This window comes from Saccopteryx bilineata, chromosome 1 (assembly GCF_036850765.1).
Source record: "Saccopteryx bilineata isolate mSacBil1 chromosome 1, mSacBil1_pri_phased_curated, whole genome shotgun sequence".
Taxonomy (NCBI): domain Eukaryota; kingdom Metazoa; phylum Chordata; class Mammalia; order Chiroptera; family Emballonuridae; genus Saccopteryx; species Saccopteryx bilineata.
This window is the reverse complement of record NC_089490.1, coordinates 350,606,115-350,632,423: the sequence shown is the minus strand read 5'-3', so window position 1 is coordinate 350,632,423 and position 26,309 is coordinate 350,606,115. Positions and strand designations below refer to the sequence as shown.

The 26,309-nt window shown below is 35.8% G+C and overlaps 3 protein-coding genes and 1 non-coding gene across 4 annotated transcripts; 1 reads left to right on the top strand and 3 right to left on the bottom strand.

Moving 5' to 3' along the window:
* Positions 1–3,078: 3,078 nt before the first annotated feature.
* TRNAG-GCC (transfer RNA glycine (anticodon GCC)) lies at positions 3,079–3,154 on the top strand. The gene has a single exon. It is a non-coding gene; the product is annotated as a tRNA-Gly (tRNA).
* Positions 3,155–7,832: 4,678 nt separating this feature from the next.
* LOC136320600 (olfactory receptor 52J3-like) lies at positions 7,833–8,768 on the bottom strand. The gene has a single exon (XM_066253757.1). The coding sequence runs from the start codon at positions 8,766–8,768 to the stop codon at positions 7,833–7,835; it is 936 nt and encodes a 311-aa protein (XP_066109854.1).
* A 5,832-nt stretch (positions 8,769–14,600) lies between these two features.
* Positions 14,601–15,536, bottom strand: LOC136320599 (olfactory receptor 52J3). Its single transcript, XM_066253756.1, has one exon. It carries the CDS (start codon positions 15,534–15,536, stop codon positions 14,601–14,603), a length of 936 nt encoding a protein of 311 aa, XP_066109853.1.
* A 9,714-nt stretch (positions 15,537–25,250) lies between these two features.
* On the bottom strand, positions 25,251–26,309 carry LOC136320598 (olfactory receptor 51G2-like). Its single transcript, XM_066253754.1, has one exon. It carries the CDS (start codon positions 26,307–26,309, stop codon positions 25,368–25,370), a length of 942 nt encoding a protein of 313 aa, XP_066109851.1. The 3' UTR covers positions 25,251–25,367.

Sequence of the window (26,309 nt, the reverse complement as noted above, 5' to 3'; positions counted from 1 at the left end):
GAGTTATATGAAAACTTAAATGGTAAACAGAATATTAAAAAATATATTAATTTCCTCCTTTATGCATATTAGTGACTAGTGGTTGAAAAAAACTAATCAGTTAACCAAAGTATTAAGGAGGAGATAAAATAGAGAAAACAAAAATTTCATTGGACTATAAAGAACATTCTAGGTTTCATAATAAGTAACCCACTTGGAACTAGTAAAATGTCCCATATCTTAAGGGATTCTTTATAGAACTGTATTCCCCTATTAGAGTGGAAAACCAAGTAAAGCAAATATTCTCTTATCTAGTATTTGGTGATTTATAATTACATTATGATTAAGGCAAAGTAGATGTGAAAACACCTGTTAGACTGAATAAATATTGGCCTGAATTTAAAAGCCAAAAATACTCAACCAAAGAGGGAAAAGACATTCCATGCCAACAGGAAGATTTGGTTTAGATGCTTAAGTATGAAACCCTTGTCTAGTCTGAGAAATGTTTAAATTAGGAAATTAAAAGGAAAGGGAGGGAGAGAGAGACCTGATATTATGCAATATAAAAAAACACACTTTTAGTAGAGACTCTTTATTTTAACACATCATTGAGTGTGTCCCATGGCTTCAAAAGGTGTACTACTTGCCAAAAACATGAAGTGATACAAGAGGCAGTTAGAAGATTAAAAATATAATGACTACAGGGCAGCAAAATGTCACAGACTTGAAAACCAAAAATTGTTTCTTATTAAATAACTCTCTGGATTAATCTCAAAGAGCTTCTTTATGACTCTGTAGATCAGGGGTCCCCAAACTTTTTACACAGGGGGTCAGTTCACTGTCTCTCAGACCGTTGGAGGGCCGGATAGAAAAAAAACTATGAGCAAATCCCTATGCACACTGCACGTATCTTATTTTAAAGTAAAAAAACAAAACGGGAACAAATACAATATTTAAAATAAAGAACAAATAAATATAAATCAACAAACTGATCAATATTTCAATGGAAACTATGCTCCTCTCACTGACCACCAATGAAAGAGGTACCCTTCCAGAAGTGCGGCGGGGGCTGGATAAATGGCCTCAGGGGGCCGCATGTGGCCCGTGGGCCGTAGTTTGGGGACCCCTGCTGTAGATGTTCATACAAAAGTTATAAGATGATGTGAACAGTGAGATATTTTCATTATGTGTGTGTGTGTGTGTGTGTGAAAGTTGTTGCAAATGGTAAAATGAATACATACATACTGCTCAGAAAAATTAAGGGATATTTCCAAATGAATATGAAAACAATGAAGCATTTGATTTTTTCTTTATTAAACAAGAATATCAGAAAAGCAATCGACAAGACAAAGAAAGTTGTTCGATAATGCAAATAAGATGCAAAACCAACTTTTATTTCATGGGTGAAAATGCACTATACAAAGGCTGAAAGCACTGGAGTGTCTGCTGCACATTCCCTGATTCCCTAATTTTTGTGTTACACAAATGATTGTTAAGGAATTTTCCTCCCGGATTTTAAGGAGAATGTAAATTATTCTAAACTATAGGAAATAATGAATAACTGTAAAGACAAAACTCTCACACAGGTATACTCTTGAGCGGCTGATAAAAGAGAAAAGAAATACAAAAACACTCAGTGGCAGATTATGCTACAGAGAAGAAAGAAAGTAATTTTATTGCAAATTTGGAGTAACAAGAGAAAATAGTGACAGAATCATATCTCTACTATGTACTTATTATCTTTGGAACAATATTTTACAAAATTATCTGAAATTACATTTACTTACTATTTTAATCTAATTTTTAAACAATGAGCTTTTTAAAGTTAATGAAACTTTTTCTTACTTGTATCTATATACCCAAAATCCTATGCTAGGCCTGGAATATTGGTTGAGAAAATTTTAAATGCATATTGTAAAATAATATTTTAAATAATGAACTTAAATTTGTTAATATAAAGATTATTTTAACTGTGATCTTTGTATTCTGTAATTTAAGGAAATAAGAAGCAAAATGTAAGTGTTTTGTGAGATTTCTTTAATAAAAATAAAATAAAATATAGCTTAAATGGTATAAGATGTATCCTAAAAGGGTCTTAAGACTTGGGTGATGAAGATAATCAATGAAGAAGACCCATGGCTTAGTGCCACCTTGAAAATTTTAGCTGATGAAGGAGGAAATTCTTTATGGTTGCAGACAAAGGTTAATCTTTCCAATACACAATCCATGCCCATTCAAGGCACTACATACTGAAAATCCTGGTCCTTAAAAAAGATATCTGCCAACATTACATGGGGAATTACATTAGCAAAATCTTGTGATTTTGGAACAGACCACTTTTTTTTTTTAGTGTTCACAGACATGGTAATCTGTTTCTACATCACAATATTCTTTTTGAGTATAGGGTTGATTTGTGACCTATGCTGCACAAAGCAGTGATAAGAAATGCACAAAGCAGTGATAAGAAATATTCCTATTATCTTTTTTAATGCCTTTTACTTGTAATTACCCTAGTCTTGGGATGTGAGAGAACACATTTACAGTTTATTTTATTTTATTTTTGTACCTCATCCTGATAGGAAACAATGAATAAATCTTCCTAAATTGAGGCATCTGACCACATAATGATCGAAAGGATAAAAATGCAAACAAGAGTTATCAGTGATATTTTTGCTATTATATGTAAATATAGAACTTCCTTATGTCATGAACCCAATCTCGGTCCCTTTGCTGTCCTCAGCTTTGATACTACTCTCATTTTTTCTTTCTTCTTCACTATGTGTCATCTTATGTGTGGGCTGGAAAAGGAGGTAGTAAACTTACAAACTGTGTACCATAGCAATTCTGAGCTTATGTGCCCAAAGAAGTCTTGGACTTTTTAGCCTTTATATGATGCTCCCCAAAGGAAAGACTCATGAATTCTCTAGATCCTTATTTGTAAAGGGAAGGAGGACCCAGAGATTATCCACCAGGATGTTCTGCCCTTCTCTCACAATAAGGAAGCGAGCTATTCAGAATCACTGATGTGACCTGAACCAATGTGAACACTCCTTGCCCAGAAGAAAGACCATTACACACATCAGAAATCTGAAACTCCTCGCCCTGGCCGGTTGGCTCAGTGGTAGAGCATCGGCCTGCCGTGCAGAACTCCCGGGTTCGATTCCCGGCCAGGGCACACAGGAGAAGTGCTCATCTGCTTCTCCACCCCTCCCCCACTCCTTCCTCTCTCTCTCTTCCCCTCCCGCAGCCAAGGCTCCATTGGAGCAAGGATGGCCCGGGCGCTGGGGATGGCTCCTTGGCCTCTGCCCCAGGCGCTAGAGTGGCTCTGGTCGCAACAGAGCGACGCCCCGGAGGGGCAGAGCATCGCCCCCTGGTGGCAGAGCGTCGCCCCCTGGTGGGCTGCCGGGTGGATCCCAGTCAGGCGCATGCGGGAGTCTGTCTGACTGTCTCTCCCCGTTTCCAGCTTCAGAAAAATACAAAGAAAAAAATAAAGGAAATCTGAAACTCCTCAAAGCAAGTATATCAATGTGATTGAGTTGAAACGTAGATTGTAATAGCCTATACCCCATGATGGCTCATCCACTTACTACTACCTATGTCATGTTGAGCAAGCCACTTAATCTCATTAAGACCTCATATTCTTATACAGAAAGGGGGAAATAAAATAGTATATATCTTAAGTGGTTTATGTAAAGCTTAAATGAAACTCAACATATAGTTTGCTTGATACTATGTAATTCACACAATATTTAATAAATGTTAATAATAAACAGAAAATTACACTAGCCCTGTGGATAATGTCCTTTTATTTTATTTCAGAATAAGTCCCTCATGTTTCTTCATAGAATTAAAAATAGACTTAGGCTACCAAATTCAATTTAAGTTCTCATCAAGTAATTCTCTGTTGCCTTCTCCATTTAGCATAACAGAACTTTCATAATCTTCAGTATCTATTGAATTTATAAATAACTTCAGGATTTTCTATGTTTGTATTTAATAATATTTATTATAAAAATATTTTAAACAGAAAATAATATAAATAAAAAGTTCCGAACTCACTGTTCAGCGCAAATAACAAGACGTAGATTAAAATTGAAGCATATTATGTACTCTTATTTTTTGCTTCCTCATCAAATATAACACTACTATCTTGACTTTGGTACTTATGATTATCTTTTATTTTATTTTATTACACATGAAAAGCTCATAAAGAAGTAAAAATCACTGCTTGGCACTAACTAGATTCATGTTAATGAAATCTGTGGAAACTGTTTTTTTCTCTCAATGTAAATTATCTGAATATTCATCCAAATTGTTTCTGTGTCAAAAGTTCATTTTGATTGATGACTTCTAGTATGGCATTAAATGCTATACTACCATTTGTTTATCCATTCACTCATTGAAAGACATCTCAATTGTTTCCATCGTTTGCCACAAATAGAGTTTCTTTAAGCATTTTGTAAAGGTTTTACTAGAATACAGATACACTCATTTGGTTTTACATTAGAACAGCAAAATTAAATAGATAACAACACAAAAATATGGTTTGCAAAGCTTAAAATAATTTCTATCTTGCTCTTATAATAAGTTTGTGAAATTATTTTAGCTAAATTAAAAATAAGAAAGTGACTTGACCTGTGGTGGCGCAGTAGATAAAGTGTTGACCTGGAACGCTGAAGTCGCCGGTTCAAAAACTTGTACTTGTCTGGTCAAGGCACATAAGGGAGTTGATGCTTCCTGCTCCTCCCCCCCCTTTCTCTTTCTCTCTTTCTCTCTTTCTCTCTTTCTCTCTCGTACTCTGCCTCTCTCTCTTTTTCTCTCACTCTCTCTCCTCTCTAAAATGAATAAATTTAAAACTTTAAGAAAAAAGAAAAAAAGTAATGTATTTTATGTTCATTCACCCCATTCGTGTCATTACTGCACACCAAGTTACAGAGGTTCTATCTGCTTCAGGGGAGGTATGAAGTCTAACAAGGGATTGCAATTATCATCTATTAAATTTTATGGTGATTGTCTGCAAACACCCACCACAAAAATTATTTTTTGTGTGTATGTATAGAGGAAAAACAGATGAATTTAATGTAAATATTAAAGGTGTGAGGCTCATCAAAGGACGAATGCACAAGGCCTGATGAGTTTTATAAGAATTTTATTTATGCATCTGCAAAACCGATGGGCTGAGACCCTAGTAGCATGAGTGCTGAGATGCAGGAAAGAGGGTGGTTGACATAGGGACTACTGCAGGCATCTGTTGACATGCTGGTTGATACACCTGGACATGCTCAAATTAGCATATCCTGGTTTGTGGTCTTGGTCACAGACTGTCTCCTTTTCCCAGTCTTCAGATTCCTCCTGAAAGCCTTTATAGGGTTAGTGACAGATGTTAGCTGGGTGGCTAGCCTTGACAAGGAGCCAGAGGCTTAGCCTTGACATGGAACCCTAGAGCAGGTTAGCCTTAGGGGAATCCTGGGGCAGGGTGATGGCTGATCACTAAGCAACAGTGTGTTTAAATCAGTGATAGGAAGAAAGCTACGGGAACTGCCCTGCAGCCAAATTGCTTCAAGTTTCTCCTGGCTGATTGAGGTTTTCATAAGGGACCCTGGACCCAAACCTAACAAGAGGCATTTACTCTTAGGAACTGGGAAAATGCCTACAAAATTTCATGTGTAAAACCATTAGACCTTTTTTGAGGCAAAGTTGACCCCAAAAAAACAATCTGCAACTGTCTTTCATAAGCTTGATTCTAACTGGAGAGTCAATATGGAATTGTGCTTTTTGAGTACCTAGTATGTTCCTTCTCAGAAGTTTTACCTAACAAATGTTAAAGGATTGAGTATTTTACTTTCATCAGCAAATATATATTTTGGCAAATACCTGCCAAGTGACTTTAGAGAAAAATCAAAAGAAGATTTTTGATATTGTTGCATTTATCTATCACTGCCATAAACAATACTACATAAACTACAAAAAATAATGGCTGGTGTTTGCCATTTGCTAATGTATACTTTTCATGTGACTAACTCTAAACTGGACATTTTTAAGGAAGAAAATGCCAGGAAACTGAGTATTGGGACATTTCACCAAAACATATTTTATTATTTGTGCTTATCCATGTGGGAGGCATAATAAATTCTTAGTGAATATTTCAAGAAATACATGTATCATTTAATTGATAGTAAATAAACAAAGTATTAAGTTAAACCAAGTATTAAATTCCACTTGGGTATTTTTTTGTGGCATTTTTAACTACAGCAAAATGACAGTATTTTTTAGAAACTATTGTAAAGACCAAAAACAGAGTGAGGAAATTATAATCAGCCATAAAAGTTATTAAAATATATTTTAATTTTATAAGATTAAAACATTATGATACTGGTTGAAAAATAAACAGAAAAGCTGACTATGTTCATAAGAAGCTGACATACATATTGAAATGTAATAATAAAGAATAAATAAAGCAGTTCTGAAGTACTTAATTATTAAGCCATTATGTTTAAAACATAATTCAAACATAAAACAAATATTTTTAATATAAAAATAGAAACAGAAAGTTATTTCATTTTCTTACATTTTACACAAAAAATAAACCACAGTTAAATTAAAATTAAATGTAAAAATTAACACACACACATGCTCACACTCACACACAATGGTAAAAAAATAGTTGTTGGGGTGTTGACATAATAAAGCTATGCAGAAACTCTTCTTATAAAAGAGTTGGAAGGCTATGCAATAGGTAATATAATCAGTGTTCATTTCACTTAAAATTTAATCTACTATATGAATATAAAGTAATAAATATATTTATATAAAGACTCTATAGAAAAATGTTAATATATTACATGTACTAAAAAAATAATAAAGCCATGCAATGAGACTTATAAGAAACTGGGCAGAAAATTTGAGGAGGGGGAAAGAAATTACAGTAAGTATAAAACACAATACAAGAAACCAAGAGCATGACATTTAATTAGTAACTTACTACTTCTCAAGTGTACTTCTAATTGTATTACCTTAAGAAATTTTTCAAATATGCACAGACATCATAGCATTGATCCTTAATTAAAAATATTCAACTATTATATATGAAATTCAATCAAAAACTTAAAAAAATATGCTGTTATATTGTAAAAGGAAATAACTATACCCCATATTTATCAGCATAGATAGATCTCTAAATTTAATACTTAGAGAAACAATTGGCAATAAACTGATACACAGTGTGTTATCATTTACATTAATTAAAATTTACAATTCCAACACAATCTTCTGCCAAATTTTTTAGTTTAAAATGATAAATTTTGACTCTCAGAAAAGTAAAAAGTTTTGCAGTAGTAGTTTCCGTGTTTAAAAATGAAAGAAAAAATAGTGAAACTCAACTGGGGTAATAATCATAGCTCATTTCAACTTAAATGTCTCATGTGTTGCTTAAAAATAACATTTAAGAAAAATAAATTATAATAATGTTTTTATATCTGTGTTGTAAGAACAAAGGTATTTATGATATGTATTTTTGTATATTTTATTTTTAGTTTTATGAAAAATAAAAAACAAACTATTTGGAGAATAGAAGCAATGTAAACAAATGTAATAATGAAATGGTCATTGCTAGGACTATTCACTCTGACTTAGAATAAACTAATGAAAACAGTTCTTGTTTCCAAAATAGAATTCACACTTGAACTTTATATATTATGAAGACTTTCACACGACAGAAAACAATAAGCAGCCAAGATCAAATTCCCCAGAATGTAATTCAGCAGAACTAAATTTAGGCAAGATACTTCTTGCAATAACACACCAACTTTGCTTCCTGGATCAAAATGTATGTTAAACAATTAAGGTAGAAGAGCCTATTTTTTAATAAAGATATGAAGCACTTGCTCTCGTATCTGTTTGGTCCTCACACCATAAATGATGGGGTTGAGTGAGGGTGGGATAATCAAGTAGAGATTGGCAACAAGAATATGGATATAATGGGGTATGTTGTGTCCAAATCGATGAGTGAGGAAAGAGAAGACTGATGGAATATAGAAAACACAGAGAACTGCAATGTGGGAACCACAGGTGCTTAAGGCTTTTAGTCTTGCTTCCTGTGAGGGGAGGCGGAAGACTGCATGAAGAATGTAGACATAGGAAATGACAATAAGAACCAGGTACATAAGAAAGACAGAGACTACAAAGAGCCCATAGACAGCATTGATACGAATGTTTCCACAGGACAGCTTTGCAATGCCCATGTGCTCACAGTAGGAATGAGCTATTATCCGAGCCTGACAAAAGGGTAGGCGGTAGATGAGATAGATCATAGGAAGTATAACTAGAACTGGAAAAATTAAAATGTATAAACCAATGCCCATTAGCACCTGGGGTGTTAAGATAGTTGTGTAGTGGAGTGGAGCACTGATCGCCACATAACGGTCAAAGGCCATAGCCAGTAAGACCTCAGCCTCCATGCCAGTGAAGACATGGATCAAAAACATCTGGGCCACACATGCTCCAAAGTTAATCTCATGTGCATCAAACCAGAAGATACCTGGTATGCGGGGCACAGAGGTTGTGGAAAGGGCCAAATCAACTGATGAAAGAATGGCCAGAAAGTAGAACATCGGCTCCCGGAGGGTCTTCTCAGCCTTGATGACTAGCAGAATTGTGGCATTGCCCAGTAAAGCCACAAGGTAAAAAGAGCAGAAAGGCAGGGAGATCCAGACATGAACCTCTTCCATACCTGGAATTCCAATGAGAAAAAAGGTGACTGGGTGAAAAAGACTGCTATTGTTATAAAACATCCTTCCAAATGACAGAGTAGGAGAAGCCCTCACTCCTAGGAGGAAAAAAGAAAAAGAAGTCTGAATAGTTACAAAAATAGTTAGCTTAGTTGCTTTGGTATATAGTGAAAATGAAAAGATTTGCTCTTTGGAAGGGCTTAGTCATGCATTTTTTTTAAATTCTAAATCAAGCTATGCTCATTTTTGAATGGGTCATTTTCAAAGCACTTATACAGATTTAATCATAATTTTTTTCATGTAGATGGCTTATCAGCATACCCATGGCAGAATCATAAGACATAGAACTTTATATTAACTATAAAATAATTTATTATTCCCCCTACATTCTGTGAAGCCCTTGTCTGAATGGAGACACATAAAAAAAATCAGAGATGCACACACTGAAATGCAGACATAATTGCAAAGGAAACAGTCATATGAGAAAGTAAATCATAAGCGCAGATGAACAAGATACTTTCATAATTATACAATGTTGAAGCTTTCTAATAATTCATTTGTCAGCTGTTGACATAAAGAAGATCTAACATCAAGCCTAATATCTTGTTAAAAAACAAACAGAGTATCAGACACACATAAGACAAATAAAAGTGCAGACACTCTGAGATGCCTGCCCAGGAGTAAATGCAGGTTGGCTCACATACTTCTATACTTAAAAGATCCCAGAAAGAAAATAATACACCTTCTGCATATTTTCATTGATGTCTCTATTTTACCAAGACCATATTATTTCACAACAGGTTATTTCAGGGAGCTATGGTTGTGTGGTTTCTAGTGATACTTGAAAGTTTCTTCATTCATTCTTCTCCCCACATCAGTTCCTCTTTAAAAATCAGCAACACTTTCAACACTGCTACAGAAGTAGCAGGTACTAGGTTCTTTTCCTCTGCCTGGTTAAGTCAGTAGAAGGCAAGTAGAAGGCTTCAGGTGGTTATGAACCTAGAGACAGCATTTATGAGCACCACTAACTGGAATAATGAAATCTAATTGGAGAGAGAATTACTTTCTGTAATTATTTAAAGGAAATAGAGAAGGGCACTTTGCAATGTCTTCACAATGATGGAGAAGCTACAGGTAACTTATAAACTCTCCAATTTGAGGCAGAGTGACTAAACATCAGGATAAAGTAGACCAGACTCTTGTTTTACTCCTTTTTATAACTTACTGTATTTATGGGAAATATATCAATATGGAAACATATAATACATTCTGAAATTATATGACACACACAGAAGGAAGAGCTATATTTTGCAATGCCTCCCTTACTTGATTTTCTAAGAACTGAAATGTCCAGGTAACAGTTGTTGCTCAGTGTCAGGATGTGCGTCAAGAACAAGCCTTCTAGACACTCTGATGCCTACCTTGGGTTCATCTCCAGAAATAATCTCTCAATAATATGCCTCTACTCACCTCAGACTTTTATCATGTTTCCAAAGTCCATTGTGTTTCTTATACCCCATAGCAGAAGCAGAAATTAATTATACCTTATCAACCAACTACATAATAATTTTTTTACATATATTTTCAAAAGTCTAGGTATATTAAATGATACCCAGTCATCATTTAAAAGTTACAAAGATTCTTTTCCCCTTGTTAGATTCAGAGATGGACCACACAATGCATATCATATCAAGCCCAGCTGTTTTCAGCAACCTTTGATCATCTTTCTTTCATTGGACTAAAATACATACCTAAAGCAAAAGGAAATTCACTTCTGATGCTTCATCTTTCAAAAGAATATAGACACAAGTAAAAAATCTAGCATTAAAGCTCTGCGTCCCTTTTTTTCCTACAGTCCAAGAAGAGTAGTTTTATGTTAAGCCTGTAACTGTTTATGACATAGGAAAACTGAGTTAACTCAGTTTTTTACTATAATGGTGCCATGAGATTTAATCCTCTGAGATTGCTCAGAAAAATCCTAGACTATGATTTAGAAAAATGGAAGCACAAGAAAAAGTGATGTGGATAAGAATTTTTATAGAGAATTACAAATGTGGGGTAAAGTTTATGCAATATTGTGAGATATTAATTTCTCTTTAAACATATAATAGAGTTCACCAATAAATATGTCTGGATCTGGGATTTTTATTGTAGAATATGTTAAATTACTAATTTAATCTCTCTACATTCTAAATATCTATTTATATTTCACTTTTCTTATTGTATTATCTATAAAGAGATGTCTATAAAATATTAAAGTAGTTATAAAGACATCTTTAGATAAACAAAAACCAACCAATTTCATTGTCAACTGACCTGTACAACAAGAAATGCTAAAAGATGACTCCTAGCTAATGGAAAATGACAGAAGGTCTAAATGAAGAAATGAAGATTATTGGAAATGTTGAATAATAATATCATCTATTTAATGGTATCTCTATAATAATATCATCCAAACATAGAACGAGCTTTGTGCAGAAAATTTTTATTATACTGTTTTGGCGGATTGTGAAAAAAAAGAAACATTTATTTATTTATTTATTTATTTTGTTTTATATTTTTTTATTTTTATTTTATTTTTTTTATTTTTTTATAATTTTATTTTTTTAATGGGGTGACATCAATAAATCAGGATACATATATTCAAAGATAACAAGTCCAGGTTATCTTGTCGTTCAATTATGTTGCATACCCACCACCCAAAGTCAGATTGTCCTCTGTCACCTTCTATCTTGTTTTCTTTGTGCCCCTCCCACCCCCTATCCCTCTCCCATTCCCCCCTCCCCCCCGTAACCACCACACTCTTATCAATGTCTCTTAGTTTCACTATTATGTCCCACCTACGTATGGAATAATACAGTTCCTGTTTTTTTCTGATTTACTTATTTCGCTTCGTATCATGTTATCAAGATCCCACCATTTTGCTGTAAATGTTCCGATGTCATCATTTCTTATGGCTGAGTAGTATTCCATAGTGCATATGTGCCACATCTTCTTTATCCAGTCATCTATTGATGGGCTTTTTGGTTGTTTCCATGTCCTGGCCACTGTGAACAATGCTGCAATACACATGGGGCTGCATGTGTCTTTACGTATCAATGTTTCTGAGTTTTGGGGATATATACCCAGTAGAGGGATTGCTGGGTCATAAGGTAGTTCTATTTTCAGTTTTTTGAGGAACCACCATACTTTCTTCCATAATGGTTGTACTACTTTACATTCCCACCAACAGTGTATGAGGGTTCCTTTTTCTCCACAGCCTCTCCAACATTTGCTATTACCTGACTTGCTAATAACAGCTAATCGAACAGGTGTGAGGTGGTATCTCATTGCCGTTTTGATTTGCATTTCTCTAATAGCTAAAGAAGATGAGCATCTTTTCATATATCTGTTGGCCATTTGTATTTCTTCCTGGGAGAAGTGTCTATTCATATCCTCTTCCCATTTTTTTATTGGATTGTTTGTTTGTTTGTTGTTGAGTTTTATGAGTTCTTTGTATATTTTGGATATTAGGCCCTTATCTGAGCTGTTGTTTGAAAATATCATTTCCCATTTAGTTGGCTTTCTGTTTATTTTGTTATCAGTTTCCCTTGCTGAGCAAAAACTTCTTAGTCTGATGTAGTCCCATTCATTAATTTTTGCCTTCACTTCTCTTGCCATTGCAGTCAAATTCATAAAATGCTCTTTAAAACCCAGGTCCATGAGTTGAGTACCTATGTCTTCTTCTATGTACTTAATTGTTTCAGGTCTTATGTTTAGATCTTTGATCCATTTTGAGTTAATTTTTGTACAGGGGGAGAGACTGTAGTCCAGTTTCATTCTTTTGCATGTGGCTTTCCAGTTTTCCCAGCACCATTTATTGAAGAGGCTTTCTTTTCTCCATTGTGTGTTGTTGGCCCCTTTATCAAAAATTATTTGACTATATATATGTGGTTTTATTTCTGGACTTTCTATTCTGTTCCATTGGTCTGAGTGTCTATTTTTCTGCCAATACCATGCTGTTTTGATTGTCGTGGCCCTATAATAGAGTTTGAAGTCAGGTATTGTTATGCCCCCAGCTTCATTCTTTTTCTTTAGGATTGCTTTGGCTATTCGGGGTTTTTTATAGTTAAAAAAGAAACATTTAAATCGACAAAAAAGTATATTCACACAAAGATATTATGGTCCCTTTAAAATAAAAGTATTAATCATTTACATTTAATGTACACATTTATAAATATATTTGTAAATATACATAAAATATATAAAACAACATATATAATCCCAATTAAAAAGTCAATCATGCAGAACCTGCTTTGAAATAGCATCACAACATCAAACTATTTTTGAGTCATTTATGATATAGTTAGCATTTCCTCTCATCCTAGTTTATGGAGATTAAAATGTTTAATGACCACTTGATAATTTAATAATACAAGCTATCATAAACAAACATTCACTAAGAACATCGCTTCACTCAGACTTATTAGCAAATAAAATAATGCTAAAAAATTTGGTTTTTCCCTCAGAAACATTGATACGTGAAGACACATGTAGCCCCATGTTCATTGCAGCACTGTTCACAGTGGCCAAGACATGGAAACAACCAAAAAGCCCTTCAATAGAAGACTGGATAAAGAAGATGTGGCACATATACACTATGGAATACTACTCAGCCATAAGAAATGATGACATCAGATCATTTACAGCAAAATGGTGGGATCTTGATAACATTATAAGGAGTGAAATAAGCAAATCAGAAAAAAACAAGAACTACATGATTCCATACATTGGTGGAACATAAAAATGAGAGTAAGAGACATGGACAAGAGTGTGGTGGTTACCAAGGGTGGGGGGGAGGGAGAACATGGGAGGGAGGGAGGGAGAGAGTTAGGGGGAGGGGGAGGGGCACAGAGAACTAGATAGAGGGTGACGGAGGACAATCTGACTTTGGGCGAGGGGTTTGCAACATAATTTGATGACAAAATAACCTAGACATGTTTTCTTTGAATATATGTACCCTGATTTATTAATGTCATCCCATTACCATTAATAAAAATTTATTAAAAAAAAAAAATTTGGTTTTTCATGCATTTAAAAAGTAACTGACAGGCTTGGCCTGTGTTGACACAGTGGATAGAGCGTTGACCTGAAATGCTGAGATCACTGGTTCAAAACCCTGTGCTTGCCCAGTCAGGCACATACAACAAGCAGTAGTGAACAACTAAAGTAAAGCAACTATGAGTTGACACTGCTTGCTTGCTTGCTACCCACCCCTCCTCTTTCTGTAAAATCAAAAAATAAACTCTTAAAAAAATTTTTTTTAAGTAAGTGATAGTCTCTGTTCTCAAGATTGCTATCTAGGTATTGTTAGTCACTCTCCCCAAAAGCCTATAATTTTTTTTCTAAGAGCACAATAGAATGAAAGCTCCATGAGGCCAGACATTTGTTAGTTTGGCTCACTTATTTGTCCTTACAATTAAAACGATTCAAGAAAAACGATAAATACAAAATGAATGTAAATTAAATAAATGAATGAATGAAATAATTAATTAATTAAGAAAGAAAGATATAGGATCAAAGTTTCAGTGCTGCATTTCTCTAATTATAATGCACAAAAGACCCAGGTATGTTCTTGCCCCAGAAAAGAAGCAGCCTTATGCTTTCAAGGATTCTGCATGAATGTATGAAGAGACAGAGAGACTTTACAACTTCTTTCGAGGGTAGTACATTGGTCTTTGAACTTGAGATGTAATAAAATTTCCATAAGTCTTAAAATCCATTAGCCAAAGCTAAGAAAAAGCATTTTGTATCATATTCTGGCAGCAGTAGGTGAGGACAAGGAGATATCCATTAAGGCAAGAATACACAAGTCTATCTTCCAAAATGTGATAGCAAAAGAATGTGATAGAAGCCTTATCTTTTAGTAAAAGCACCGACCACTTGTTCTCGTATCTGTTTGGTCCTCACACCATAAATGATGGGGTTGAGTGAGGGTGGGATAACCAAGTAGAGGTTGGCAATAAGAATGTGGATATAATGGGGTATGTTGTGCCCAAACCGGTGAGTAAGGAAAGAGAAGACCGAGGGAATATAGAAAAAACAGATGACCCCAACATGAGAACCACAGGTGCTCAGGGCTTTTAGCCGTGCATCCTGCGAGGGGAGTTGGAAGACAGCACGAAGAATGTAGACATAGGAAATGCCAATGAGGACCAGGTTGAGAACAAAGAAAGAAACAACAAAGAGCCCATAGATAGCATTAATACGAATGTTTCCACAGGACAACTTTGCAATGCCCATGTGCTCACAGTAGGAATGAGCTATTATCCGAGCCTGACAAAAGGGTAGGCGGTAGATGAGATAGATTATGGGAAGTATAACTAGAACTGGACGAATTACAATACACATGCTGATGCCTATCAGCACTCGAGGTGTTAAGATAGTTGTGTAGCGGAGTGGAACACAGATTGCCACATAACGGTCAAAGGCCATAGCCAGTAAGACCTCAGCCTCCATGCCAGTGAAGGCATGGATTAAAAACATCTGGGCCACACATGCTCCAAAATTAATCTCATGTGCATCAAACCAGAAGATACCTAGCATGCGGGGCACAGAGTTTGTGGAAACGGCCAAATCAACTGATGAAAGAATGGCCAGAAAGTAGAACATCGGCTCCCGGAGGGTCTTCTCAGCCTTGATGACTAGCAGAATTGTGGCATTGCCCAGTAAAGCCACAAGGTAAAAAGAGCAGAAAGGCAGGGAGATCCAGGCATGAACCTCTTCCATACCAGGGATTCCAATGAGGAAAAACGTGACTGGGTGAAAAAGGCTCCTGTTTAGGTGTATCATTTTGTCACCGGTCAAAGATCAAAGAGGGTGAAGCTGCTCCTCCTGTAGGGGGAAAAAGGAGCAAGAAGAATGCTATCAGAAGAGAGATCAGAGGAGGAAAGAGATAGACATCAATTGCTAGCTTATTGTTTCAGCGCAGAGTTGATGGCAAGTTTACTATGAGTAGGCCTGTTACTGAAAGACATATATTGATTCAGCTTCCTAGCCAATTAATAGGCCAGGATCAGGTCATATTCAGTTTCCATTCTGCCTACTGATTGAGTTTTAATTACAAACATGGAATCTTGCGGCAAGCTCAGTGCACACCTCTAATAATTAAAGCTTGCCATTCACTTTCGAGGAGAATAAGATGAGATTCCACTGTGGGAAATTCACTCTCTGGTGTGTGACACTAAAAATATCAAGACTGCACTTAAGGCCAGTTAATATACCACCGGGGCATTCAAAAATGCCTGTAAGTAATCCATAATAAAAATATTATAGATCCAAGTGTATAGGTACTCACACAATAAAAACCTTGAATTCTCTGGCTCCTCATTATTCGTCGTAGAGATACGTATGTAAAAACTCTGACCTAAGCCCAGTGGTTTTTCACAGACACCAAACCAGATTATGAGACACAGTCCCATGTTCTTAGAACAGGGGTTGCTACCTTGAGATGCTTGGCCAGGAGCAGGAACTGCACAGAGGATCCACTGGGAAAGGTTCAAGAAAAGTAGTCCAATGCCATTTGCCCACTTTTGCTCAGTATCCACATTATATAGGGTATTCTCAGAGCATCTGTTAGTTTTATCTGTGTTACTTTTGTCATTACTATGAAGCACATCCTTACTTGGTTAACTGTTGCCACCAGGTCAAGACACTGGAAATCTGGGTGGAAAACCCTGAGAGCCTCAGATGTTTTTAGTACTAGAGAAGGTATTTTTTTGTAACTGTATGGTATGGCAGTGTCTCAATAGAGAAGAGTCTATTTGAGAATTATCTAAACGGAATGGTGAAGGCACTCAAACAATGACTTCAAAATGCTACAGAATTGAATCAAGCTACTCAGAATGAGAGAAACTTACCCTAGGGTATGTGGCACAACAGTTGTAATTAAAGCATAAAAATCCTTCATGATATCTTCAGTACTGTATAGCTTTGCTTTTTTAAATCATTTTTGATTATCTTTTCTTCTTCAATATAGAAAACATACCAAAGTAAAAAATAATTTTTAAACTATCTTTTCTGAGTTCAGTACATCAGAGAGACAGCCAGTGCTGCCAGGTGTGCTGACTCTTATTACTTGTGTTCTATAAACATAGATACCCTTGCTGATTAAAAAAAAAAATGCCTAGCAGAAAGATGATAGCCAAGATCAAGATTACTGAGTTCATGCTGCTTATTTTGGAACAACATTAAGAGCCTAGTGTCAACAGTAGGTCTCCACTAGCTTTGTTCCTTCCTGCTGCCTTAAATTGATTTATTTCATACAATGCAATTGACTGGATAATATTAAATGCATTGGATCTTTCTGAGATATTTGAAAAATAATCCTACTTACTTTTAAAAACATATGAATATTTTTTTCCTGCCTGGTGGTCCCAATGGTCCAGTTCTCATCCTACGTTGCCTAAGTGTCTTTCCATTTACTCCCACAAATTCACCACAAATCAACAGCTGATTTGCCTCTTGCATAGCAATTGACACTTACACAAAGCTCCAAGCTCACAGCATGTACTTCTCTTTTTGAGTAGTGAGTGGAGGACATGTTTATATGAGACTTCTGGCACCTAAGGACCTTTTTAGAATGCTCTTTTTACACAGAGCTCTGGGATTGAGTCCTCAGAGACTGGTCACAAACTTCTAAATTCTATTCCAGAAACAGAAAATCCCAAGACATAGAGAAGCAACCCAAAATATGTAAATAAAAATAAAAAGTGGGGAAAAAATACAGTTATTGTCATTTATATTCAACACATGTGAAAAAAGATATATACCTCCATGTTAGTGAATATGTAGTCCAATTCTATAGGTTACTGACCTACACATAGAAGAAACTAGACAATTTAATTTCAAATACCTAAACTAGGATGGGAGGCCTTTTTTTGGTTTTAAATGTTACTATTCCTTTTTTTAAACAGTGTTTTCTAGCCTTTTCTAATTTCTTCGAGTTTCTCTGATTAACACAAAGGACACAGATCAATGATCTTTTTTTTCACACTGTTTTCTGTATGTGAATTCCCTACTACCACCGCCACCACAATTTTATGTATACAAATTCCAAAAGTCTTATTGGTGAAAGTATAAATTTCAGTCAGACATTCAGAGTGCTGGAGTTCAAATCCTGGTTCTGCCACATTACTAGTTAAGTGACTTTGGGTGACTTATATACCATTTCTGTTCCTCAATTTTCTTCACTATGAAATAGGAATCAAAATAGTGCCTCCCTCATTGAAAAGTTTTGAGACATAAATTAAATGTTTCTGAGGTATTTAAAATAATTTACTGTATATATTAAGTGGTCAATTTATCATTATTATTATTATTACTGTTTTTGTTATTAAAATTATTATTACAGGTTTCTACTCACAAGAACATCTCTATAGGTATTATTCATGCAAAAAAGACTGAAAATCACATTTTACCCATTCTACAGCCATTTTTCTTCTGAAATCTCTAACAATATTAAATATCTTTTCTAATTGGAGAGTCAATTATGTATATATCTTGTGGATTTTATTAGAAAGAAATTTTTTAGCTTGAAAGAATTAGAACATTTTATTACACAGTATTAACTTCTTCACTGAGGTTCTGGAATCCTATTTAAGATAGCATCTGACTTAAGAAAGAAAACATTGACTACAAAGTATGAGAAGTAATATCTTTCATCTGATACTGCCAGTATTCTCCATCACTCCATATAAACATTAAAGCTATCTCCTCTGGTAAATTTATAATTTTTATTTTTCTTCATATATACACTAAAATATTTTCTTGGGTCAAATCAGGCCTTTACACATAATCAGAGATCATCTTAAAACATGCAAAAGGCACATTTCTTCCTCTGTAAGTGTGAACATGGGTGCATCTAATCTTGAGAGCTGCTAAAAGATATCTTCGATCCATAAAAGAAACTTAGTTTAAGAAGAACAAGATGAGACACAGATTCTCAAGAGCATGTATTGAAACAAATGTGGTCCCCGTTAACAAAATATAGTTATCTGAACAACTCTTATGTGAAACCAGACCCACATCTTTATTGTTGCAAGAGCCAATAAATTCCCTTTAATGACCAAGACAGTTTGGATTTTTTTTTAGAAATCTACAATATGAAGTATCCCAATAGGTATAGATTTAATTACCCTTTTCTTTTCTGGAAGACCTCCCTCTCAGTAGCCCCAATTCCTCAACTCTGATCTGAACTGGTTGCTTTCCATGTGCCCAGATGGCAATAGCCCGTATTTAGTCTCTCGTTTTGGATTCACTGTTCCCCGTACCTCGTATCTCCCCATTTCACAGGTAACTCCCTAGCTTTCCTGGAACAGGCCCTTTGTAAGTTCTAAGGATGGGATGAGTGGGAGGTACAGTTTCAGAATCTTTCTATAACTAAAAATTACTTTGTCCTCAACTATGGTTAATTTTAGAGTTTATAGTCTGTAATTAGTTTAATTCCCCCCTCATAAGTCAGATATTATAGAACTACCCAGTACCTCAGAATGTGACCTATTTTGGAAATAAGGTCATTGCAGATATAATTAAGTTAAAATTAGGTCATAGTGGAGTAAATTGGGATCCTAATCCAATCTGACTAGTGTTCTTTTAAAAAAAATACCAGGTTTTTACACTTAGTGTGGTGATTACATCATAAGATATATAAATGTCAAATTACTTACTATATTGTACATCTGAAACTAATATAACATCATATGCCAACTATACTTTAATAATTTCTTTAATCATAGCATTCTAAAGGTGACAATATTTCCATCGAATATTTAAAATCAGTATTGTTGGTTCCTAATCCTTGCTGAAATACAAAGATGTCTTAACTTTCTAAGCACTCCAAATAAAATTTCTACTGGTTACCATGTTAATATTTTTATGTATTATTTATTAATTGTTACTATTAAATGATATTCTGAACACTATTACTTCTCACTGAAAAGTTTGGAGATGTGATTCTGCTATCTTTCAAGTTTTTGTACACAAATGCTGGTTTTGTTTTGTTTACATTTATTGAATTTTGTTTTGTTTATTTCTGCCAAATACCTCTTCTTTAAAACTTCTAGAAAGAGAAACTTCTATTTCCTCAAGTCACAATGACTCTGGCAATGCCATCCAGATTGACACATGACCCAGTTTTTCTAATCACATTAACTTTTTATCTGTGGGTATCAGCATCGGTTCTGGTTTAAGGATGTTAAGTAAGGTGCACTATGCGGTCCTTTCCCTATACCATTAAGTGGAGTTGAGAGTAAAGTTCACTCTTTCCTCAGGTTGAAATTTCAGCAGTGCCCTCCCTGCTCTCATTTCTTCCTCTTGTGACGATGTTCTTCACCAAATATACTGATGGAAGCAGAGAGAGGTAAAGAGAGTGGCTGTTGGGGACGCTGTGGTTCTCTTAAAGAGTTTTAGAATGCTACAGGTTCCCTTGCTCTTACAACTCTTACATCAAACCTATGAGCCTTTGTAATACCGTAACAAAAAATGTTTTTTGTTCCTTAAAATAATATTACTTAGTTTTATGCCACATGTGATTAAGAAGGGTCTATTTTACTAATAGAAGAATTTTGATTTGCAGAGTTCAATGTTAATTGTAATACTAGTGTTTATATAAATTAATTCTGAATTTAGTTAGAAAATCTTTAGTGAGAGCCTGACTAGTTATATCAATGAGCTTTCTCTATTTTATATGTATTTGGAGACATATTTTTGCTAACATTTATTTTAATTTCTGTCTACATAATTAATTAGTAGAACAAGTGAGCTCTATATTAATAGGTTTTCCAGATATCATATAATTGATTCTTTTCTTTTTTCTAGCATATTTCTTTTTCATAACTTCTAAATTGGCTAAACTTCAAGATTGACATGCTTTTAATAAACATAAAATAAATAGGTAGTATGTTCCAGACACAATGATGGGCACTGAAAAAAATAAAATATATAATCTTCTATTCAGGTTACTTACATGTTAATAGAGAATATTTTATTGTGTGTGTGTATTTTTCTGAAGTGAGAAGCAGGGAGGCAAAGAGACAGACTCCCTCACATGCACCTGGACTGGAATCCACCCAGCAAGCCCACTAGGGGGCGATGCTCTACCATCTGGGCTGTTTCTTCATTGCAACTGGAGCCATTCTAGCACCTGAGGCAGAGGCCATGGAACCATCCTCAGGGCCTGGGCCAATTTTTCTCCAGTGGAGCCTTGGCTGCAAGAGAGGAAGAGATAGAGAGAAGGGGAGGGGAAGGGTGAAGAAGCAGGTGGGCACCTCTCCTGTGTGCCCTGACCAGGAATCAAACCCAGGACTTCCACATGGCAGGCTGAAACTCTACCACTGAGCCAACCAGCCAGGGCAATACCGAATACTGATGATAAATAATACTGTTGGTTAGGGCTATAATAGTGGTAAATAAAAGATGCTAAACAAATATTGATGCGGGACAGATGACCCAATATGCAAATCAGTGGATGAGATTTCCTAATTTATTACAAAAGCTTGAAAATACAGATAAATGAAATATTTTTTCATCAATTATTTTTGCATTTAATTTTAATTGTCTTATACCATGAGGCCCATATGTTCAAATATACTTTGCAATACTGAAGTACAGGGACATTTTTAGTGGTTTATTTAAATTGCTGAAGAAATTCACAAACAAATACACATACATCAGGTGTTTAGGAAGGAGATGCTTCCTTCCTAACTCTGCATAGTCGAAAGCATGCACTTAATCTTTCAGCACACTTCAATGTCAGCCAATCTTGCCTGACTTAATTAGAGCCATGGTTGTTTATTTCAAAGTGAACACTTAAAAAAATAAAATACAGCCTGACGAGTCAGTGGCACAGTGGATAAAGCATTGACCTAGAATGCTGAGGACCCAAGTTCAAAACCCTGAGGTTGCTGGCTTGAGCACAAGCTCATTTGACTTGAGCATGGGCTCACCAGCTTGAGTATGGGGTTGCTGGTTTGAGCATGGGATTATAGATATGACCCCATAGTCTCTGGCTTGAGCCCAATGATCACTGGCTTGAGTGCAAGGTTGCTGATTTGAACCAGGGCTCACTGGCTCAGTGGGAGCCCACCCCACCTCTCGGTCAAGGCAAGTATGAGAAAGCAATCAATGAATAACTAAAGTGCTGCAACAAGGAGTTGATGTTTCTCACCTCTCTCCCTTCCTATTTGTCTGTTCCTATCTGTCTCTCCCTTTCTGTGTCTCTCTTGCAAAAAAGAAAAAGAACTCTATTAAAATATTCTGTAATCATAAAGAGGGGGTTGTGCTACTGAAGCTGATGTAATATGTGTATAGAGCTGGTGGATAAGTTGAGTAGAGGGATAAAAACGAGAGAAGAGATGAAAAACATAGTTGCAAGTATGACTCTAAGTCTAACTCCCAACACATTCATCTCAGAATGTTGTTGCTTACTGATCAATTAATGAACTGAACATTTACGTATTTACTGAATATATGCAGCATATTCTTATATTTTATCTCTATTACTACATTGTCATTCTTAAATCCCTACTTTTGTTCAAAAGTTGCCAAGTTGCTGAAATTTCTTATCAATCCTTTTTCTCATAATTTTTTGAGGATCAGATTTCTAATATCTGAGCCTTCTTGTAATGGATTCAATTAATTTGCTTAAATGTATATTTGTTTAACCATTTGTTTAGTCATTTGGTCAGTGGAAATCTTGGGATTCCAGCTATTCTACACTGATTTATATTAGTGTCTCAATGAATGTGGAGAGCGATCAACGAAAAGGCTTTACCATGAGATGGCAGTAGCACACAAGGAGTTTTCTTGAGCAGCCATTGGACAGGTTGTAGGTTAGGGAAAGTACCACACAGCAGGAGACTTTCCAAGGGTAGTGGTCAGGGCCATCAACACAAAAGAAAAAGGCATTGGAACTGCTGGGTCAAGGAATAGGGGGCATATGTTTCCTAATAACATCTTGCAGTAACGTGAAAGGTAGTCTCTGGGTCAGAGCCCTCTGAAGGGCAGCAGTAGTTCAGAGTGTTCTATAATCTTAGGGTTTGTCTTATCTATAGCTAGGAGAAGTTGGGTGTAGTTTTGTGAGGTATACAAATCAGACAGTCTTTATATGGTTACAACTGCATTTATTTGGGATGTATTTAAAGCAATTGGATATGTAAGAATTTCAATCTGGTGACAGTGGGTTTAAGCCAAAGGACGTACTTGCTCTGAAATATATGCTGGGAAAATGTACAGGTCAATACACAAAGGACATCTTTAAACCATTTTAATAACATCATAAAATAAAATATTACTTAAACATAAAAGGACTAAAGATACATACTACAACTAATGCTAAATTGAAAAATTTAGCCACAAATATTATATATTTTATTATTGCATTCATACAAAAGTCAAAATTGGCCCTGGCCGGTTGGCTCAGTGGTAGAGCGTCGGCCTGGCGTGCAGAAGTCCCGGATTCGATTCCCGGCCAGGGCACACAAGAGAAGCGCCCATCTGCTTCTCCACCCCTCCCCCTCTCCTTCCTCTCTGTCTCTCTCTTCCCCTCCTGCAGCCGAGGCTCCATTGGAGCAAAGATGGCGCGGGCGCTGGGGATGGCTCCTTGGCCTCTGCCCCAAGTGCTAGAGTGGCTCTGGTTGCGACAGAGCGACGCCTCGGAGGGGCAGAGCATCGCCCCCTGGTGGGCGAGCCGGGTGGATCCCGGTCGGGCTCATGCGGAAGTCTGTCTGACTGTCTCTCCCCATTTCCAGCTTCAGAGAAATACAAAAAAAAAAAGTCAAAATTAAGAAAATCTATTTAGCAAAAAAAAATCGATTAGTGGTTTTTTTAGGTCTAGGTGAAGGATATGGGGCAGAGGTGACAGCTAAGGACTATGAAATTTTTTTTTTTTTGGATAAAAATTAACAGTTATACATATCTGTTACTACACTTAAAAAATATTGAGATATATATATTTTAAAGGTTATTCTATGATATGTAAGTTATATTCTGGAAAGCTGTTAAATTTTATTTTATTATTATTTTTATTTTTTTAGGTGAGAGGAAGGAAAATAGTGAGGCAGACTCCGCATGCAGCCAGACTGGGATCCACCCAACAACGTCATCTAGGGCCAATGCTCATGTACCAAACTATTTTTATCACTCTGAGGATAGCTCCAACAGAGCTCTCCTCAGCTCTCAGGACCACACTCATACCTATTAAGCCACTCGCTGCAGAAGTAGAAGAGGGCTAGAAAGGGGAGAAGGAGTGGGTATGAATCAAATGGTGGCTTCTCTTGTGTGCCACCATCACTTGGCAGATGCTCTATCCACCGAGCCACCAGCCAGGGCCTAAAATTTTTTTAAAATAAAATGGTACTTAACAAACTAAGACCTTAAAAATACTTATTTTTTAGATAAAGAAAAGGAAAAATATATACCATGATAACATTAATCAAAAGAAAGCTAGACAAGCTATATTAATTTCAAAAAGGACACTTTAAAATGGAAAGAATTATCAAAGATAAAGAAAAGCATTACCTTTTGATGAAGTGATTCCCAAGAAGACATAACAAATCTTAATATCTACATCCTTAAAAGCAAAACATCAAAATGCCTGGGGGAAAGCAGGTAGCATAATCAGGAGAAATAGACACATCTGTTATGATATTTAACATTTCTCTTTCAATGACTCACAGATTAAAAGCAGATCAAAATGGGTAAAATCTGGGTCTCAGAACTGTCTACCTACTAAGAATACAAAGATTGCTCTGTAAATTCCAAACACAGAAATATTATGACTTATGGATCATTTGAGAGCCATCCAAATCAGTTGACTTATTTAGGCCAAGTTGTCTTCCTTTTATTCTTCTAAAAGTGTGCTGAACTTCATCACTTTATCTCTATAGAAGTCTTTCCTCCTGAATAGATGGCTTTTTAAAATGCATAAAAATATTTTCATGTTAAGGTCAATTTTGTGGGGGAAATATTGTTGCTCTTGACTACAAAGTCTATATTAGAGTCATCTTGAAATCTATCTAAACTTCTTTAGAAATTGAGAACACTTACAAGGTATAACTGCACTAGAAAGTTGATTTGATGGTTCTTAATTTTACAAATACTAATTCCTGATTATTAAAAGGAAAGTCAGAGTTCTTCTAAGAAGAACTAATGTGATCTAGTGACCATATTCTTTAGTATATCAATATGAATATAAAATAAACCATGCCTTTATTCTCTATACCTAAAATATAGAATTTACTATTATTGAGGTTCATGTCTATCATATTTCCCCATGTATAAGACACACCCTTTTTCAAAAAATTTGGGGTCTAAAAACTGGGTGCATCTTATACAGTAGTTGTAGTTTTTTTTTTACTTGCATTTCCCACTTTTTCATGCAAATGAGGAGTTATATGAATTTTATGATGGATAAAAATTGAGGTCAATAACTTTGTGTAATACATTTTTTCTCCAAATTTTGGGCCTCAAAATTAAGGTGTATCTTATACATGGGGAAATATGGTAGTTTCTTAAGGGCAAAATATTATCAGGAATATTTACATTTAAAATTCTATATCAGTATGAAGTACTCATATAAATATAAAGGGAAAGGAGAGAAAAGTTGTGTTTTAGAGTCTCTTTTATCTAAACTTTCTGCTGTTTGAATTTCTTGAAAATTCTGTCACGGATTTGCTTGGTTTTGACAGTGTAGACAATGGGGTTCATAAGGGGTGGAACCAGCAAGTAGACATTAGCCATGAGCACATGGACAATTGGAGAAGCATTGCCCCCATAGCGACGGATCATAGATAGCCCAATCATTGGTGTGTAGAAGGTGAGTACAGCACAGATGTGGGAGATGCAAGTATTGAGGGCTTTCACACTCTCTGTTTTGGAGGCTATACTCAACACTGTGCCAAGGATGAAGATATAGGAGATCAGGAGGAGCACTGAATCAAGTCCCATGGAGCTGATGACCACCATGAGACCATAGATACTGCTGACCCGATGACTGGATACAGTTGTCTTTATGAGGTCCTGGTGCAGGCAGAAGGGATAGGAGAGAATATTGACAGCATGATATTGGAGCCTCTTGAGGAGGAAGGAAACTGGGAAGACCAGAGCCAAAGCCCTTCCAGCAATTGCCAACCCAATCCCAATGATTATACTATTAGTTAGAATGGCTGCATAATGCAGAGGCTCTCGGATGGCTAAAAAGCGGTCAAAGGCCATGGCTAACAGCACACCTGACTCAATAATTGAGAAAACATGAATGAAATACATCTGGACCAGACAAGCATTGAAGGAGATCTCCCGGGCATGGAACCAGAAGACACTGAACATGGTAGGCAAGGTTGTAATGGATAGACCCAGGTCAGTAAGTGCCAACATTGATAGAAAGTAGTACATAGGTTGGTGGAGGGAAGGCTCAGTTCTGATGATAAATAGGACAGTAATATTCCCTGCCACTGAGGTAACATAAACAAAGAAGATGGGGAGGGAAATCAAGCTGTATCTGCTTTCAAAGCCAGAGAGGCCTGTCAGAAGGAAGCGAGGGTATAGACCAGAGTTATTGAAGACAGACAT